The sequence below is a fragment of the Apodemus sylvaticus genome, chromosome 18 (assembly GCF_947179515.1).
Source record: "Apodemus sylvaticus chromosome 18, mApoSyl1.1, whole genome shotgun sequence".
Lineage (NCBI taxonomy): Eukaryota > Metazoa > Chordata > Mammalia > Rodentia > Muridae > Apodemus > Apodemus sylvaticus.
The window spans coordinates 38957585-38978195 of record NC_067489.1 but is presented as its reverse complement, the minus strand read 5'-3'; the positions used below and the strand labels follow the sequence as shown (position 1 = coordinate 38978195).

The 20611-nt window shown below is 40.3% G+C and overlaps 1 protein-coding gene across 1 annotated transcript; it reads right to left on the bottom strand.

Moving 5' to 3' along the window:
• Positions 1-18395: 18395 nt before the first annotated feature.
• On the bottom strand, positions 18396-18830 carry LOC127668597 (60S ribosomal protein L31-like). Its single transcript, XM_052162261.1, has one exon. It carries the CDS (start codon positions 18807-18809, stop codon positions 18435-18437), a length of 375 nt encoding a protein of 124 aa, XP_052018221.1. The 5' UTR covers positions 18810-18830; the 3' UTR covers positions 18396-18434.
• Between the last annotated feature and the right edge of the window lie 1781 nt (positions 18831-20611).

Here is a 20611-nt window from a genome sequence, read left to right as displayed (position 1 = left end):
TTAAATCCTGACCATATTTTTGTGATAGCGCTCCCTGGCTTTTATATGGATGAAAATGTGAGTTTGTAAAACCATATGCTAATTTAGCTCTAAAAATAGATTTGATTGATATGTCTCCTTCCAACACTGACCAATGTTAGCTAACTCTGAAAAGAGACCGTCATCAGAGTGAATCCTTGCCCAGTTGTCTGTAGGCTTTCAAAGAACTCTAAACAAGGAACTTGAAGACGTAAGCAGGATCCATTGTCCTAATTGTTTAATCTTGAAAGGTGACCTTACCTATCTCATTTCATCTTTTCTGTGCTTGGGGATGTTTTGATCTTTATTGAGACTGTGGTGTTTGCCTTTATTTTCATATCACAAGGGAACGGTTGTCGGATGTCATCTAAAGTTTATCTTCTATAATCAAACACAATGAACTTGGAACTTCTAGACTAGGAAAAGTCAAAGTCTCCCCTTTATTCAGTTTTATCTTATTTCTAAGGAACTTTGAGTAACTAAATCAACCTCAGGAGGAAATCCTTACAAAGAGACGGAATCTCAATGGGAGGGTGAGCGGGTCAGCAGGTGAAGTCACAGATCATTATCAGCAGCGCTGTCTAATGTGATAAATGCCTGTGAAGGTGCTGTGAGAACCTAAAGCCCCATCCAAATGATAGTGGATATCATTAACCCCATGAGACTGACCAGAAACCTGGAACGATTACCGAAATCCTACGTCTGGGTTCTATGGTCAGAAACAAAGATACCATGCTGGAGAAATATCTACTCCCAAACAGCAACGTGAAATAGGTTCTCTTTCAAAATCATCAGCTCCTAGGAAAACAAATTTTATCTCCCAAACCAATTACAGTTAATTCTTCTGAATTCAAATGGTTTGGGAGCAACTCTATTTCACACCTAACTGAATACTCTAGACAACTCAGTCAGGAAAACTCAAACTATATACATAGGACTTTCCAAGGAGCCTCAGAACATAGTCTGGGCAACAGGCATAACGGTCCAATTTCCAGGCTTGCAAAATCAGCAGAAGCAAACCCAAGTGCAGGAGAGACAGAGACCATGCAAAGAGAAAGTGAGAAAGTCTGCCCGCCACAATTCTGGTCTTCCAGTCTCTGCCAAAGTTATGCAACAGAATAAAAAGTCATCTGTACTTTCAGGTAAGAGGATGAACTTGAGCCTGCTCAGTTTCTATGACTAACTGAACCTTTCCCTCTAATCCCTACCACACTCGTGGGGGCAACACAGTTGTTTTTTTTTTTAATTAGGTATTTGCTTTATTTACATTTCAAATGGTATCCTCTTTCCTTGTTACCTCTCTGAAACCCCCTATCCCATCCCCATCCCTCTGATCACCTCCCCAAATTTCCTGACTTGCATTCCCACAGGGCCAATGAATGGCCTCTCCTCTGACTGATGTCTGGCATGGCCATCTGCTGCTACATATTGACAGTGTTACTGATTTATAAATCAAATGCTTACGAACTGACTCTGTGTCTTTGGGATAATTTCAGTTTTTTCAGCTTTCTGTGGTGATGGCACCATAAAGATAGATGTTAAGGGTCCGTCCTTAGATCTGTTAAGGTCCCTTGAATCTTTACTGATTCTATCCTGATTCCATCAGTATTCCAGGCTCATAAATACCTTGTCATTCAACTAAGCATGTGTCTGATGAAGCTGTGGCTTATTATCTTTTCTTAGTACTTGGTAAAGCCATTGACGTACAATACACGACCTCTAGTTTTCTCCACGGACACCATCTGTCTTCTAGAAGACTAGTTACAATACGGCTTGTATAGTAGGGTCACTTTCAATACCATGATGGCCACCAAAAGCTGAGTCTTAGCTCCTAAAAAAAACAATGACCATTGATTACCCCAAGATGGCATTTCAGGACCCAGGGCTAACTCAGACTTCCTCTGGCCAAACTACACCACTTTTACACTGATATCATTCCCGCTGTTACTGAAGCATTGTCCTGTACTATGGTCTCCTTACCAAATTCAGAAAGGAAAAGGAGGCAGAGTTAATTAATGACTCCTATGGGAGACTCAGCCCAAAGTGGGTAACCATGGTACTATGCCTCTTATCTGTTTTTCCTATCTCTCTCTCCCTGAACCTATAATGCACAGGTCATGGTGGAAAGGCTCCCTACCTCTACATGCATTGGCTTCTCTAATGTCATACTTTTCTGCTCTCTCTGCCATTGGCTTACATTAAAGTTCATCAAAACAGATCATACATTTATTAATGGCATCTAATACAATTTGGAAAATGTGCTGCCATCTCTCCAAACATTAACAGTTGAAGCTTATAGGAAACCCAGAAATCTTACTGTGGATATCAACTTAGCCAGGCATAATGGGGTACATTTATAGTCTCAGAACCAAACAAACTGGATAGAGAGATTAAAGATACATGATGAAACAAAACTAATATGAAAAGTATGAGAAGAGACCCAGTGAATGGAAGAAACCACTTTCAAATGCTGTAACCATAATTCCAGGATTTAGCTAACTCTTGCCTTCACTTTGTGATTTACTCTTTGAGCTATTTGGAAGTTCTCTCTGACTATTCCTAATTGATTTGCATAGAGACATTTCTCATTCAAAAAGAGACAAATGCCACCCATCTCAGTAGTATACAAATTGAAATATGTTCAATTATGTAAGACCATTTCAGACAAGCAGTCCAGTTTGTCTTACAAGACCATAATTGTTTGTGAAACTCTATCTTCTCTTGGGTCTTTGTACATGTGATGATAATTGTTGGATGAGATAATTCCTCTAGTACCAGCACCTACTCCAGCAGTGATCACTAGTCCAATCAATAAAGGTATAATTTGGATGACTCTCTTTGGTCAGGCATGTGCACACAAAGGGAAAAGTCCTTTGTGTTGATTTGTAACTATGTCCATTTAAGGTGTGAAGAAGTCTAAAGTAGAGGTTCCTGTTTAATCTACTGGTAAGCATAAATATAAGCCTTTCTCACATATGAAAAGAAGTCACAGAGGGGATGCACAGGCCATGGGCCTTAATGGCTTCAATCACATTGATTGAATGACCTTCTCTTGACCTGGATAGCATCTTTTTGTAATGCATGCTGAAGTCTTCTGAGATAACTCATGCCTTTATACTAAGACTTGCTGTAGCAGGATCTGGTGATATGAACACTGTAGTTATGTCCTATAAAGTCACTGATGTACCAAGGGCATCCTAAGAATATATATAACTACCAACCTCTTGCTAGCTAAGGATTATATCATTAAGAAGATGATGAGTTGCACTCAGAACCTGGTATCAATGGGTGTCTAGCTCATAAGTTTGCATTGGTTTAGGCCTAGGTATGGGTCAATAGTCTACATTGTCTTTATTCCAAAAGATTGAGTGGATTTGGTACAGATAAAGTAAATATTGTTTGGCCTTCATTTCTCTCATCCAGTATACACCTTGAAAAAGCTTGCCACCCTCCCAGCATTTGGCTTGGTGTGTGGAAGGTGGGGTTATTATAGATGAGCAAGGAGGAAGACCCTGTTGCTTGAACCCTAAGATTGAGCTAAGGTCCTTGGTTAGCATTGTTTAATGCACAAGTTACACATCAAGCATTTACTTGAGCACATACATAGAAAGCTTGTTGCATCGTGCTATTTAAGGTCACAGTCTTCTATGTCTAGACCGCTCTCTTACGTTGGTGCAAAATAGAGGACTCCATTTTCTTAGCAGTGCTTCCTTTCCTCTGCTTGATCTGGGGAGCCAGAGCCCCACATCCTTTCCCTGAGAAATGTCCTGTAGCCTTGGTGAGATTGCAGGTTCAGCTTCCTCTCTGAAAAAGAACCTGTACAGCAAGCATCTGGTATTTTTGGAATGCATCTTCATGCCTATGCAAAAAGAAATTAGGGTACTCCTAGCACCCTAAACTCCAGACAATGGTACATACCCACCCTGGAAACCTCTGTCCTCTCCTCTAAAACTATGCAGCCCCAGATTCACCCTAAAGAAAGTTGAACTGCCTCTCTAAAGGTGATCTGGGTAGTCTGTCGTATTCATGGGCCTTCTTTTCCCTTTGTCCTCATGGGCTGGTGGCCAACAACCCTGGGGAGAAGGGAGGACCATAAAAGCTTAGGTATGAAATTTGGCAAATTTTCCACTGCAGTCTTTCTCAGATGTATTAGCTTATGATGGTAGGCCACCAGATAAACTAATATCACATTAGAAACTGATGTACCAAATTCTACCAACTCCACTTTTCCTTAATTCCATCTTCATATATGGTCCATTCATCTCCCTCCTTGGTGTACTGGAGAAAAGGGTAATAATGGTGCCAACAAAATTTTAAAAACCAGTTCAGAGCTCACAGGGGAAACTGACCCATTGGCAGCTTCTCGTGCTGCCTGATCATCCAACCAGTTTCCGTTACAAACCAAGTCAAGTCTCTTCTTCTGTCCTTTTCAATGTTATCTCTGCTACCGGGAATGGCTTCTAGACTATCTCTAGCAATTAGATTTATTTTCTTTTTCTTCCTCCTACTTTGAGTAGACCCCTTTTCTTATATATGGCTCCAGGGACATAGAAGGTGGCAAAGGCATACTGATTCTGTGTAATATTGACTGGTCTTCCCTCAGCATGTTTTAATAATTGGCTGAGCATCCAGAGTTCTGACTGTGGTGCTGACCAACCCTGTGACAGGGCCTTTGCTACCACCTAGTCTCAAGTGGTTATTGCATATGTGGACTTTTTGGTTTTTTGCTTCCTGAACAAAGCTGGTTCCATCTGTGAATGGTTGTAACTCAGCATTTTGGAAAGGCATATCTGCTGGGTCTAGTCTGCTTGAATATACCTCATCTATGTCATCTTTGCAGTCATGGACAATGGTTCCTACTTCAGCAGGCAGGAATATGGCAAGATTCGCTACACACATGGTCTCCATGCAGACAGACCTGTGGGTTTTCACAGAGTACTAGATAGTGTGTCATCCTAACACCAGTCAACCATTTATGTCCTTGACTATTCAAGAGTGTGGCAACAACATGGGGCACATTTTTTTTTCTCAAGTGTAAGCTTATCTGCTTCTCTAACCAAAGTCACTGTGGCTGACAGTGCCCAGAGGGGCATGGTAGCCATCCAGCTGCTACTGGATGTAGCATTTGAGATACTTATGCTACAAGTGTCTGACAGGATCCTACTGTCTGAGTAAGGACTCTCAATTCAACTCACTGCTTTTCACAAAGAAAGGTCAAAGCTTTGGCTGACACAAAGCAACCCTAGCACCAGAGCATTAGTCAATAGCATCTTTATTTTCTGTAGGTTTTTCCTTGCTCAAGGCTTTCATCCAGGGGAATCTTTGTTGGCCTTGCTGTCACTTCATAGAGTGGCTTAGCTATCCTTGAAACAGTATGCAAATCCTGCAGCCCCATGAAATTCTTGGACTTCTTTCTTGGTGTTTGGCCAGAGTATTACACAGATGCCTTGTTTCCTCTCATGTCTAAGTGTCCAGTGTCTGTTTGAGATGACAAAACCATGGCAGTTGGATTGCTGTCTGCAGATTTGAGCCTTCCTTCCAGGATACCTTGTAGCCTGTGGTAGAGAGTAGAAGCAGCAAGGCTTTGTCCCATTCTGACAACCGTCCCAGGTAGGGCTCCCTAGAAGGGTGCAAACTAAGGTCTCTCTGGGAAAGACTAAAAGATCATTAGCCAATGTCTCACCAAATAAATTGAGTACATTTTTAATAACCTATAGAAGCCTGGACCAGGTTAACTGTGTTTTCCTTCCCTGTGTGTGGGCACTTCCATTAGAAGGCAAATAGTGACTAGCTTGAAGACAGTCAGAGGCAGAGGACAGCATCCCTGAGATCAAAGCAGATAAGGCAGCTCACTTGTACTAGCAGAAAACTTGAGAGAATATAAGGATGCAATACCACAAGATAATTGGTAACTACAGCATGGCTGACAGCACAGAGATCCTGAACTGATTGATAATCGTTTCCCCTAGACACCTTGACCTGGAAAAAAGGAGTATTCTAAGAGGATTGACATTCTACCAGGATTCTTATATCTTGCAGCCACTGAATATTGTCCTGAATTGTCAAGTGTGTTTCTTGGTGCACTGGATATTGTCTCTGTCGCACAGGAACAGCACTGGTGGATTATCAGATCCACCATGATAGGTGCACTATTTCTAGTCAAGCCATGGACCGTTTTTAGCTCAGACAGTGGGAAAGTCTTAGCAAATGTATTAGACTCGTTTGCTCTTCACCTGGAGAATACATTCCTCTTCTCTGCATGATGACAATCACTGTCATTATAAAAGTGTCCTTTGTTACCAAAAGTGAGGCTCGTTGCTCCTTTGGGAGTAAAGGTTATTTGGGTTTCCAGCTTTATTAGCAAGTCTCTGCCCAAGAGGTACATCAGACATTCTGGTAGGAAAGCCAATTTATGAGTCATTAAATGGCCTCTCCCATCAGTGAGACTTCCAAAAGAATCAAATTGTCTTATCTCCAGTGGCTCACACTATAGTGGTAGTTCACATTGTAAAGGGAGATACTGTCATAGTTACCTCAGAATATTAACACCAGTATCTACCAAAAAAACGTCATGGGTTGGCCCCCAATTTCCATGGTTACCATCAGATTTTGGTGGTCCAAATTCAGGTAGCTTGGTCTTCCCTCTTCTGAGTCCAGCCCAGCCCAGCTAATGAGATTCTTGTAGATCAGTTCTGGTTGGAATTCCCCTTTGTTTGGCTTAGGAAAATCTATTAGCTCTTCTGTTGTTTTTCTTCAGTTGGGCATTCATTCTGCCAGTAACCTGTTTACTTCCTATATACACATTGGTCACAGAGTATGTGTGTTTTCCTTAATCTCTCCCTCTCTTGAGGGACCAGGATGCTTAGTTGAGTTGGGGGTTCCCAGTGCATCTGCGTAGAGTATCATATCATTGTTCCTGAACAACTAATACTCTACAAACAAACAAAAAGACTAGAAATAAATGGAAGTAGAGCTTTGGAGAAAACATTGAAATGCTGTTGTTGGAAATGTGAGTTAATATAACAGAAAACAATATGAAGATTCTTCAAAGGACTCAGAAAAAATGATCTGGGAATCCTACCACTGAGTACATAACAAAGGGAAAGAGACACAGTCTGAAAGAGAAATAAGTTGAAGAAATATCTGACCATCCACTGGTCCTTATTATTTAATAGTCAAAATGGAAACAACCTAAGTTTCTATCACCTGATGAATGGGTAAAGAAAAAGCAGTAACAATACACAATGGAATGGTTATTTGGCCATTGAAAGTGATGAAATTCTGTAATTTGTGGCAACAGTTGTGGAATTACACATCACTGGGATAAGTTTTAGAAAGCCAGGCTTAACAAGTACATGATCTCACTCATATATAGAACATTAAGAAGTTAACTTCTAGAAGTTGAATGTAAATTGGTTAGTAGAAGCTGAGAGAAAATAAAAAAGGGGAAGGCATAGAAAAGGAGATCAACGTTTATTAAGTTATCATGGGACTAAGACATTCTGATACTAATTACACAGTAGATGACTATAGATTACTGAAAATGAATATTTGTCATGTTTTTCAAAAAAGCTAGATAAAAGAAATTTTGAACCATTTTAAAGTGGAAGTTTCTATATATTTCAGGTGATACAGACACACATTGTGTTTTGCTAAAGCAAGACCCATGGAGGACACATGTGTGATGCTTGGAGAGAGTATAAATAGCTCTCAACAGACAGTGACAGGGCACTAGCTTTACAACTTTGTTCTCAAGTCTTCATCATCACTGATCATGCTTCATGAAGAAAAGCACAGCAGAGAACTTCTCCTGGTGTCACTGGCTGGTACTGGTCCCTCCTGGCAGAGGCCTGGTGTTTTCTGCTGGATCATAACACCAGTGCTGATTTGTGTTTGTTATTCTGACACTACTTAACTGGATTGTTAGTATTCGAACAAACAGAGATTGGAATCACCCCATGGAACTACTTCTAAAGAGGTCCACATCCCCTTGTCCTATTTACCACATTTTCTCCCCCATGTTTGGACAATGGGCTAGAAGGGGGTTCAAAGCATTTGCTAACCCTTATTAACATAAGTTTGAATACATCTAAGCCTACATCTTTTACTATGAAGGAATGATGAGTGTTTGAGAAAACAGATAAATTTGCTTTGATTAAATATCTGTCAATGTTTGTATGTATTGAAATATCAAGTGGTACTCTAAAAACATATATATTTTTTATGTCTTATGTATCTGTTAAGGAAAAAATATAAATCTGAAAAGAAGAAAATAGCAAAGACAAAGATAATGTTATATGTAGGTTAATCTGAGCAGAGCATACAGGCACACTGAGTCTTGTTCTTATTCATAGAATCTCTTAGAGTGGAAACTACTTATAGATTTAATTTATTACAACTTTCTTTCTCTTCTTCCCTTAAGTAGGTTATAAATTTGATGGATTTATTAATACTTATTCTTTCTAAAATAAAATCAGACTGCTCAGGAATAAGTATGATAAGCTTCATAACAGTTTCGAACAATTTGTAACAAGAAAACTTAAGGTTAAGGTAGAAATAAGGCATCTGACAAACAGACCACAGATTCTCACTTGAAAGAGTAAACCTTGATTTGATCAGAGGGGGGAAAACTAATTAAAACTATGAATATTTAAGTGCTCTCTGTATAAAAAAATGAACAAAATTTTGGTCCTGATTTGTCATCTGCTTTTTATGTTCATGGATATTTTGTCTATATGTATGTCTATGCCCCACATGCTTGCAGTGTCTGTGGAGGTTAGAAGAGGACGACAGAGCCCTGAAACTGAAGTTATGGATGGTTGTGAGTTACCACATAGGTACTAGAAATTGAACTCAGGCTCTCTACAGCAGTCACTAGTCCATTAACTAGTGCCTGTCGTGGTTTGAATGTAAACCCTAACTAAGACAGTGCCCTTAACACTAAGCCATCTTTTCAGTTAAGAAAACAAACAACAACAAAGCAAGAAGAAGAAGAAGAAGAAGAAGAAGAAGAAGAAGAAGAAGAAGAAGAAGAAGAAGAAGAAGAAGAAGAAGAAGAAGAAGAAGAAGAAGAAGAAGAAGAAGAAACAACTCATTTCATAGACCAGAACTTGCCTGGAACTCACAATGTAGCTACACTGTCCTTAAACCTATAGCAATCCTTCTGCCTTAACTTTTTAAATGATGGATTGTAGACAGGTCCAATGAATCTCAAATATTTCACAAACAAAAATTATGCACATAAAATGTGATTATAAAGCTCTCTTCATAATAAAAGTCTGTAATTAAAATTCACTAGCATTGCTAGGACACTACTCCTTGAAATAGGGCCAACTTCTGTCTTCATAGGATGTCAATGACAGCCATTTGTTCTTCATAAATGGTAGCCAGTGTAAAGGAGGTGGGACATTCATTTCTAGTCAGGGGTACTGTGGTTTTCTCTGGATAGAAATTAAAATAACTCTCCATCTCAGTCCTATGAATTTTAGAGTTCTGTTTCAGGAACTTAAAATATCTTTCATACTCATGTTGGGGAGATGTCCCCCTCCTTTAACCAGGTGACATGTGGGTGTGCATTTTAAAGAGAAGCATTAGACATTTGTTGATTTAATATTTGATGAACTTAATATTTTAATAAAGATGTCTTACTACACTAAGTCTTGGGTGTTTATTGGTTTTTTGGGGGGATTGGGGTTTTCCCCCTTTTGGGTTTTTTTTGGGGGGGTTCAAGACAGGGTTTCTCTAATGAAGCCCTGGAACTCACTCCATAAACCAGGCTGGCCTTGAACTCAGAAATTTGCATGCCTCTGCCTCCCAAGTGGTAGGATTAAAGGTGTGTGCCACCACTGGCCAGCTAGTCTTGGGTTCTAACAAGAAAATAAACTTAAATTCGATGAAACTGTTTTGATATTATCTCAGGAATAAAAAGTAATGGGTAACTGATTATCTGAGGGAAAGGATACCTTATGACCTGAAAATCATAGCACAAACATACTCCACATTTCTTATGGGCTATTGTGTAGACATTGCCCAAAAAATTACTAGACAAACACATTATCTCTTAGAAAACAAAGTAAAGCATAATGTTTTAAAATCTAAACTATAAAACTGATACAAGGTACAAATGTGTAGGTGGCTTTTAGTCAAAAGCCTCAGTTCTTTAGTAATGCAGGTTAGATCTTGAAAGTGCTATAGTCCTACTTAAACAGCAATTATGGCTACCTTAGAACTCTATAAGGGCTTTTACATAAAAGTTTTCCACAACCAGCATCATCTGAAGATTTGAGAAGATACCTCTCTCCAAATGACATCTTTCAAACCTTCTGACTTTTATCTACCATAACCTCATTGGCATCATATCTACCCAGGTTATCATTAAAACAGCATGTTCTCAATACAATACAATTTCTAACATAACCCACTCTGACACCTAGGGCCAAAGTCTACAAGGGCCTTCAGGAAACAAAAGAAGGTGCCCTTTGTGATAGAAGCAATATTATATAGCAACTTCTGTTGTTGGTGGTAACTGAGTTGGGTGGATCTTAAACTCTACGTGACCACATCTGAGGCTGAAGGCATCTGGGCTCAACAAGAGAATATCCAAAGTGATGCACTTCTGCAGTTGATACTGGTACTAGGTATCACGTGGGGTATTTCCAAGAGTGATTCAGTTATCTTCCAATGACTTACGCATCTCACAGTATGGCAATGTTTTTCCAAAAATGAGTCTTAAGAGAAAGGAAGTGGAGGCCTCTTAAGGTCTGGCCTAGAAATCCTACACTATTACTTTGTATATATTGCATTGGTCAAGTATGTCACAAAGCCAGATTGAGTTCTCCCTTTTGATATGAAGAACAGCAACTACATACAGAAAGAGAGAGAGAAAGAGAGATATGAATGTTAGTTAGGGTCACTTTTAGAAAGCCAACTCTTCTGCTGCATAAAGTAGGAATGCCTGGTTTCTTTGGAAACTCAGCTGTATCATGTGATATTTTTCTGGAAACTGTCTTATGAGAAGATATTTTATTAGAGCAGATACATGATGTTTTTACCTGGGGAAAGGGCATGCGACCTTTTGCTGGAGCAGATGTTTGAGAGGACATGTAATATTTGGAAAGAGTATAAGTCTAACCCAACAGACAACGGACAACACACTTGCATTGGTTCGCCTTGCAACTCTTTGCTGGTCTTCATTGGGCTTTGCTGATGCTGGCCTTCACTGACAACACTCTTGCATTGGTCCGTCTTGCTTTCTTTGCTGATCTTCACTTGTTGTGACTTCACAGAAAGAAACTCACCAAAGAACTTCTGACGGTATTCCAGATGCTTCTTGCCTCTTCAATGGACTCGTGCTTATCAGCGGAACCTCATGGTCACTTCCGGATTAAACTGCTGCTACTGCTTCACTGCTACTGATTCTGTGTTTGGTGTTTGCCAAACTGACTGCTGCTGATGATTCATGTTTGGTGTTTTGCTAGTGGAGTAGACTGCTGACAACAAAGATTGGAATCACCCCAAAAAAACTAGGTCCACAACCCCTGTTTCCTGTTAACCTTTCTTTTTCCCTACCTCTGATAGGATTGACTAGAAGGGAGGTTGAAGCATTAAAGAATCATAATTGAAGTAGGTTTTGAAAAATCTAAGCCCACAGCTGCATAATTGATGATTGAGATCGTCTTGAAGATACCAATTTTGTGAAATATTCTGTCCTTTTTTATGAGTTCACAGTCAAGTTAAATCCAACTCCTCTGAATTACTTGATCCTTGAGCTAATGATCCTGACAACCCTGGTTCCAGCTTCCATAAACTGAGAAGAAGGTGTTACTGGTTGAGTTGGAAATGCTTCCTCGGGCTCATATTTTGAATGCTTGCTTCCCAACTGATTGCTAGGAAGTTGTGCACTCTAGGAAGCATGTCTTTGATGGTTTTACTAGCATGGCTTTCCCCCCCTCTCTCTATCTCATCTCATTCTATCCTTTCTACCCCTTCTCCCCTCCCTCTCTATTTTTTGGTACACAACGACATGAAAACCCTCAACCATATTCCCATAGCCAATGAACTGAATGTTCCCTTCTTGACTTCCCTGCTGTGATGTATTGAAATTGTGAGTAAAAGTAACTCTTCTCTAATTGTTTCTGTTAGTCACTTTGTCATAACAATGAGAAAAGTAACTAATATAGTCTACATGTGCATATGTAGTTCATAGCAAAACATCACATTATAGTGGATATCTCATCCACTATATACTTAGCACTTTCTATGAAAGAGATACATCAAAGACAGACAACATTAGTGATAGGATTTTATCACTTAACATAAATATTTTCTTGCTGGTAAAAATAAACATATTCTTAGGACTATCACATTGATGTGTTTAATCACTTACTAGATACAAAGGATAATCAGTAAATGAAACTATTTTTATTCTAAGATTAATCTGTTCAAATTGCAAGTCTGTTTTCTTAAAATTTCTAAGAATTTTCCTGTAAATGCACAACACTATTGGTGGATTGTTGCTACCTAAGAAACAGCTCTAAACTCTATTCCTTACTAGTGAGAGGCAAAACTCCTGCCAAACAGATTCTGTTCCTTAGAGTGTCACTGGGCTTAGACCAGTTTCAGTCTTCAGAGCCCTGTCCAAATTAATCCAGTTTCTTTCCTTCCGTGCTGAAATCATTTTTCCTTTTATTTTTGAGATTATAATATAATTAGATAATTTCTCCCTTCCCTTTCCTCTCTCCAAGCCCTCCCATATGTTCCCCCTCTGGTTTTCAAACTCATGGCCTCTTTTTTCATTTGTTAAAGATCCTAACAATAAATTTAATCTGTTAGATCCAAAGTATATTTGTTTTCTCATGCAATTAATACAATATTAGCTATTTCTCAGTTTTTCAACCACTTCTTCAAAATCTTTATATTTCCCACATGTAGCAATAAGGGCACAGCAGCCTCTTGTCACAAGTCCCCTGTGTCACAAGTCCCCTGTGTCACAAGTTCCCTGTCCTCCTTTCAGTTGTGTAGTGCAACCAGTCTGATTTCACTTCAACCATGTCATCCAGACTCACACTAGCCATGGGGATCCTTTGGTAAAGACACACAAGCATGTTGCATTATTGTTAGTCAACTTCGCTATCCATGGGAAGGACCATACTTCTTAGAACTCGTTATGTATTAATGAAAGCCAGCAGTGAAGGATCTGGAAACTTCATTTAGCCTTTGCAGAATATACAGCCTCTTTTCTTATTGATTGCTATAATGCACACACACACACACACACATTTCTAAATATAAACTACTCATTCTTTATAATGTTACTCATATATATATATTTTTTTTTCAGGGCTTAACATTGGTGTTAGATAACTAATTGTGTTTGTCCCTAGAGAAGACTATTAAGGAAAAAGACAGCTGTGTGTGTGTGTGTGTGTGTGTGTGTGTGTGTGTGTGTGTATGTGTGTGTGTGTGTGTGTGTGTGTGTGTGTGTGTCACAAAACCATAGTGAAGGCCAGAGGACAATCTGTAGGAGTTGGTGCTCACCTTCCCACATTCTTTAAGGCAGTGTCAACTCCGAGCCACCTAAGTTGGCCTAGCTGGCCTGAAGCTTCAGGACAGTGTTCTGTCTCTAATTTCCTTCTCTCCAAAGGTGAGCATGGGGATTTCACGTCCCTGGAAAACAGGGCATACATTATTACGCAGGTTCCATGGATCCGATCTCAGATCATGAGACTTGCATGCCAAGTGCTCTGACATATTGAGCTATCTCCCCAGCCCCCAAAATAATATCTTTTAAAAAAACAAATTATGACTGCATGCAAGATGTCTCTGTGGGTAAAAGTAACTCCTATGAAACCCAACGAACAAATCCTGGGACCCACATGATAGAAGGAGGGAACTCCTTCAATTTGTCCTCTGATGGTCTCACCTTCATATACCACACACACACACACACACACACACACACACACACACACACATATGAATATATGTGGCTAAACAAATATAACAGTCAAAAAGTTGAGTATCATTATAAGGAAATCCGTTTGTGAGATAAAAAGCTTTGTAGACTTACTATTTGGGAGCTGTTAAATTCTAAAAACTAGAGTGGTAAGAGGGCCAAGTTCTCAGAGCTTTCACAACAGGCATCAAGCAGGATTTACCGACCACTTCCCAGAGGCTGCAAATAATTATATTTGGTGATAAGATTAAGGGAGGTAACTTAATCATTCATTTTATTACAAATGCTGGCACCACAATCTGGATAATATACTTTTAGAGGGGGGGATAATGCACTTTTAATTTCTAAATTAATCATTGCAAACAACTCAGAGCCCCCCTGTGGTCCGCAACCAGGATTTATACTAATGATCTAGAGGGCAGCTGCCACCCAGCCAAAGGAAGGCAAAAGGCAGAGACGGGATAGGGTCCAAGACTATCGGAGGAGCACATCAGGACACCACACGTGATTGATTTTGCTTTGGTCAAGGCAATCTAAACTTACCATCAGGATCCAAAACTGCTTTAAAATGTGGTTTTCCTGAAATGAGCCCGTTCTCCAGGAAGGTGGAAACAAATTCATAAAGTGTGTTGTGCAGGAGCCACATGGTGTCTCAAAGCCAGTCTTTCCATATTAACCGATGCCACTGCATGGATTTACCGCCTGAGCGGTGGAGTCCAAACTTCGGCACCCTCTATATAGACATTTCACATTTTATTTGTCTCCCTTTATTCTCTGCAAAGCAAGGAATTGGGTGTGCAAGATGTAGTAAAATTCTGAGACTAAACTAGAAGAAGCAATGTTTTGGATAAAGAGCTGGTAACATTCACAGCAAATTGCTGCGGTATAAATTCAGGCCTATATCAGAAACTTCTCATAGATCACAGGGTAGATGGCGGGTGACGTTGATGGGATATTGATTCCAGCAAGAAAATAAAGGGCTATAAAACAAAAGATGATTAACATGAAATCGGTGAGTGAAGCGAACCCTTAATAGACCAGGAGTTCTTAAATAAAACAGTGAGTCACAGGACTGTATTTTCAGATCACTTACAACTGAAACCTTCTCACCATATATTAAAACTCTCCTGTGTGTTTTTACTTTCCTGCATATTATCAATCCGTATTCACCCACTGAAAAACATCTGAAATTAACATGTGGGGAGAGTAACCATGTCTGGGACACATCATCAGTCAAAGAAAAAGCAACCTGAAAGCCACTGGCAATCGGGACCTTGCAAACTATAAATACTGTCAGAAAATCAAACGTTTCTATCCCTTTCATTTCACGGAGTCCCACTAATGTTTCACTGCATACCATGTGCATCTTGTTTTTAATAAATGCTGCTGCAGTACAGTTTTATGAGTTGATTTGTTGCTTAAAATGCACAGTACTCAACAAACAGATATATCGCTAAAATGTGCAAGTAAATTTCTAGAACCAAATAGGGGTTTTCTGGTCGGGGAAAAAAAAATCATTCTACCAAAGGGGCACACTCCTTCTCCCCCATTTCATCCATGTATACATGTACCACCCCATTGTCACCATCACTGCCACCACAATGAAATCTACTAAATATCATCAACAAGCAAGCATCCTGCCAGGCAGTGGGGGCTACACCTTTAGTCCAGCACTCAAGAAACAGAGGCAGACAGATCTCTATGAGTTCAAGACCAGCCTGGTCAACAGAGTGAGTTCCTGGACAGCCAGGGCTACACAAATAGAAGCCATGTCAAGAAGAAGGGGGAGGAGGAAGGGGAGGATGATGGGAGAAGAGGAAAAGGAGGAGGAGCAGAAAGAGGAAGCAGCATCCTTTGCTCAGAAAACCAGACATCCCTGGAGCATTGATGGCTTTATTCCTTTGTTTTTGTCATTGTTGTTGTTTTGTTTAATTCGTTTCATTTCGTTTTGTTAAGAAAGGGTTTCTGGAACTTGCTCTGTTGACCAAACTGCCCAGGAACTCAGAGATCTGCTTGCCTCTGTTCCCTGGTGCTGGAATTTACAGGTGCACACCACCATGCCTGGCTCATTTCATTTTAAAAAAGGCAACTTTGCTGATTTGGAATCAATGCTTTAAAAAAACGAAACAAAACAAAACAAAAAAAGAGTTGTATGTCGGGTCAACCACAAAGGATCAGTGGATAAAGGGACAACCTTAGCTCTGTGGTGCATTCAGATGAAATGTTAACCTATGGAGATATTAACATGAGGTCTGTGGTCAGTGTCTTGCCCTGGTCAAGATTTACTGAAGTAGTCAAGACATTGAGGTAACAACCTCTGGGATGGTATTTTCTCTCTGTATTCCATGATGTATCAATGGCTGGGACAGCATACAGTGGTAACAAGATTTTATACAAAAGACTAGCTATAAAACCCAAGAAGATCCAAGAATTTGTGTAATTTTCTTCACTCTCTGGGAGAATGGCATGAAACAATAAATCCAAGTTTCCATCTGTACATAGATCTAAGGGGGAGAGGGTTGCTGTTACTATTTTAACTTAAGTTTGCTGGACTTAACATTAAAAAAAAAACCAGAATGCCCACTTAAATTTGAATTTCAAAAAAATAAATAATATTTTAGTACATACATACTGCATTTACTAATTGGTACATACTTATACGTGAAAAATATCCATTGTTTGCCCGAAATTCAAATTTAATTTGAATTTAGTAAACTTTAGTTTAGTAAACTTACCTTAATTATATTCTCAATGACTTATATTTAATTGCAGAATTTTCTTTATTACTGAAGGAAGCAAAACAGCTATCGGAAATAGAAGTCTCGCTTTACAAATGAGACAGTATACATGAAGGTCATTTTTTTAGCTTCTTGGGTAAAATATCTGCAGTTCTAAATGGGTCACAGCAAAGAGGGGGAGAAAAATCAGAATCACTGAGGATCTCTCTCTCTCTCTCTCTCTCTCTCTCTCTCTCTCTCTCTCTCTCTCTCTGGTTTTTTGGATTTTTTGAGACAGGGTTTCTCTGTATAGCCCTGGCAGTCCTGGAACTCACTCTGTAGACCAGGCTGGCTGCCTCTGCCTCCCAGAGTGCTGGGCTTACAGGCGTTCGCCACCACTGCCCGGCCCCTGTCTCTCTGAATTGAAACCTCTGCAGAGTTCTAATATTATGTAGGGTCTTCCCATCTTTATTGTCATACTGTAAGTCAGTGATTATGAGGCCAAGCTTGCAGGCTAGAGCACACTAAGTCTGAAGCATAGCTCTGCCGCTTACTAGCTGTCCGATCTTAGACCAGGTACTTAGCTTCCCTCAGCCTCCACTTTTTCATATTTTAGAGGCAATTGATGAAACCGCATTGGATAAGAGCTAACTGGAAGAAAGCATTACAACCTCTTTTTAAAACCACTTTGTACAAAGTAAGCCCTGGCTAATTAAATGTTATTGTTCTCATGCTAATTGCTTTCACCACACCCAATCACCAGAAAATAAAGCTCCTCCTTGCAAAGATCTTCCCTGGGTAACTCTGAATCACACCCAGTGGACTTAGGGACTTGGGAAAATAATGCTTCCTTCAGAGCCTGTTTCTCTTCTACCCTTCCTCAGACTGACTCTCTATAGACTTTCTCTAAGCAGTTTTTTTCCTCTTCCCACCCATGGACAGAAACTGTGAGGCTATACTGTTCATAAGTTCTGTGTTCTTTCTACAATTCCATACTAAAATGTGCTGTGTTCTCAGAAGCCAGTGGTACTATGAGTGCAGTCTGGTTTTGTGCTTGGAAGTCTATATATACCACATTTCGTCTCCTTGTTTCTTTTTGTCCACATAAGCCAAACAAGGGAATTCGCCAATGCCTGCTCTCTACTTCCAAAGAGCTGTGTGATTGGAGGGAGTGGTCCCCTCATTGCTCTGGGATGCGGAGTTGGTCTGTGTGGGCAAGCCGCACTAATCATATGCCCTAAAGGCTTACATTGCATTTTCAGGTTTATTACCTTATTAGAGGAAATAGGACAGCTGCTTCTCTGAAAGAGGTGCTGGAAAAGCACAATTTGCAAAACGTGTTTCATTTCAAAGCCCATGGCTTACAGGCAATATGAATTTAGGAGTAACTTATAAGGCAATTTCAAACACATACTGAATCTGGAGTCTCTCCGAAGGGTTTCTCCCTTGCTAGCATGCTTGAGGAAGTGAGGGATCACTTGGAACATTCTCTGCTACCTACAGAGACAGCAGATGCCAGCACCCTTAGAACTGGTACAGGCTGCAGGGGCTTTCCCTCCCAGTGCTCAGACACCATATTATGTAGTCACTTGTAAATGTTTTAAAGACACCTAGAACTGTGCTACTGGACAATAGGCAGATCGATGAGGGAAAAGCCCATTGAGTCTCCTTAGAAGGGATGTTTCCAGAGAAATATTATTTTTTTTTTTTTGGCAGTTCTGCAACTTTATTTGGCATTCAGCAGGTTAGCTCTCATCCACATTGACTGTCTGTAGATTTTTGAATGTGGTAACAGGCACGTAAGTTACCAATGTGTAGAGCTTGTTTGGTGAATCCTCATCCTCATTACGCTTTCTGGACAAACGTACTCTGATGCAATATGGAACATCCCTTATTCCCTTGGCCCAGACGACTTTATTGAGCCTGGTGTCAGTGCGCACATCTGGAGTCCCCATCTCCTTCATGGAGAGTTTCCGAATTTCTTTCAGTGCCCGAGGAGCACACTTCTTGAAACCCACTCCACGGATGCGCTTGTGAATGTTGATGGTGTATTCTCGGGTCACCACCTCAGTGATGGCGGAACCGCCCTTCTTCTCGCCACCCTTCTTTGCCGGAGCCATTCTGCCAGGTCCAAGTTGGAAAGGAAGGCGAGAAATGTTATTTTCCTGAAGCATACCTCTGCCAAGCTCCTTACAAGATGGCAGACCTACGTGGAAGAGATGTCTTTGATCTGGACTGCATTCCTATTATGTTCTTTCACACACATGCTGACTTCTGATGCTTAATTAGAGTAGCTAAAAAGCTAGACAGTAGGCAAGTCATGTGCAATTCTGCACAGTGCCCGCCCTCTTTCATCCTACATATTCCCAATGAATCTGCCCCTGCCTGAACCTCCTGCCAGCTCTTATTGAGCAGGGAAGGGGGCAATCAAGGATGGTGCCCATTGTTACTGTTTCATATACTCTGGTCTTTCATCTACAAGATTAAAACATCTCTCCTTCAGCTACTCAAGAGATGTGGGTAACAATGCATGTGACTTTTAATTATAAGTTCTTTGGATTTTCTTTACAAGCCAAGGTCAAGATTGCTAAAATCAAGCTGGGCACTGACGAGTCACACCTTAAATCCCACCACCAGGGAGGCAGAGACAGAAGGAGCTCTGTAAGTTCAAGGCCAGCCTGGTCTACAGGGAGAGTTCCAGGTCAGCCATGACTACACAAAGAAACTCTGTCTTAAAACAACAAAGACAAAAAGATTGCTAAGATCAGCATGCTAGGACTTTAGTCTATATACATTGAGTCCCTCATATTTACTGGGCTTTGTCATAAGTAGTGTGTATGGGGATATCAACAGATGTTTAGAGCACCTCTGCACATAGAACTCATCAAAAATATGTTAATGAATTAAAACACCAAAGGATTCTGTCACTTTTGTGTAATTAAGAATAAAAAGACTTAACCTGCAAGAACATTTTTTTGCCCTGCTTCATATTTAGTGTATACTACTTTTAAGTTAGTACCTACATGCTAAGAGAACATTTCCAAACAGATGAATGACTTTAACATGATAAGACTCCCCTAACATCGGTTATAAATAAGTAAAGGCAAGTGTAAAAAGGCCCATTTCAACAGTACCAATGAGCAACAACCTTGTACCATGGGGCCTATAAATATGGGTCCAGTATGAAGGGGGGGAAAGGTAACATCTACAGAGAGAAGATATACAGCTAGAATGTTCTATAATAGACTGGGGACATCTGGAGAGATGGCTCAGCAAACAGGAGCACTGGCTGCTCTTCAAGGGGGCCTCCAATGGCAGCATAATTGACTCAAGTCCCAGGGGATCAGATGCCCTCCTCCAGCCTCTACAGGTATCAGACAGCATGCACATGATGCACAAACAGAGAGGCAAACAGGTTTGGAGATGCCACACTGCTCTGTGAAGCCAGTTGTAATAGAAATGTTGGGGATAGCAAGACTAACGGGGCCACCAGTTTTTTAGTTATGCATGTGATGACATGGTCCGGGCTGGGACAGGGCCAGGTCTGCTGTTCAAAGGGTATTGCCTGTAAAGTAGTTACTCCCCACTTTCCTCTTAGCTGATTTCTTTATAGAACAAATTTGTTCATTTAGACTACCAGCTACTACTCCACGTATGCGCTAAACAACACATATAATACCAAGTATATGGGCTTTTCCCACACCAATAATTACTACTCCAACCCTCCAGACATCAACAATCATCTAAGGATACAATTGATTCTACCACTACCCAAAATGTGAATAAGATGTCCCAGGTAAAGGGCTCAGTCCCACAGGCTGCCTTCTACTGCAAATGTCCACTGCAAATTTGGTTAGCCATACCTCTAACAGAATAGCTGTAAGCAAGGGTTCTCACAAACCCATTTGCCAGACCTCAGGAA

Bases quoted from the DNA above. Each gene is read 5' to 3' on its own strand.
- LOC127668597 (XM_052162261.1), bottom strand. From the start codon at position 18,809: ATGGCTCCGGCAAAGAAGGGTGGCGAGAAGAAGGGCGGTTCCGCCATC.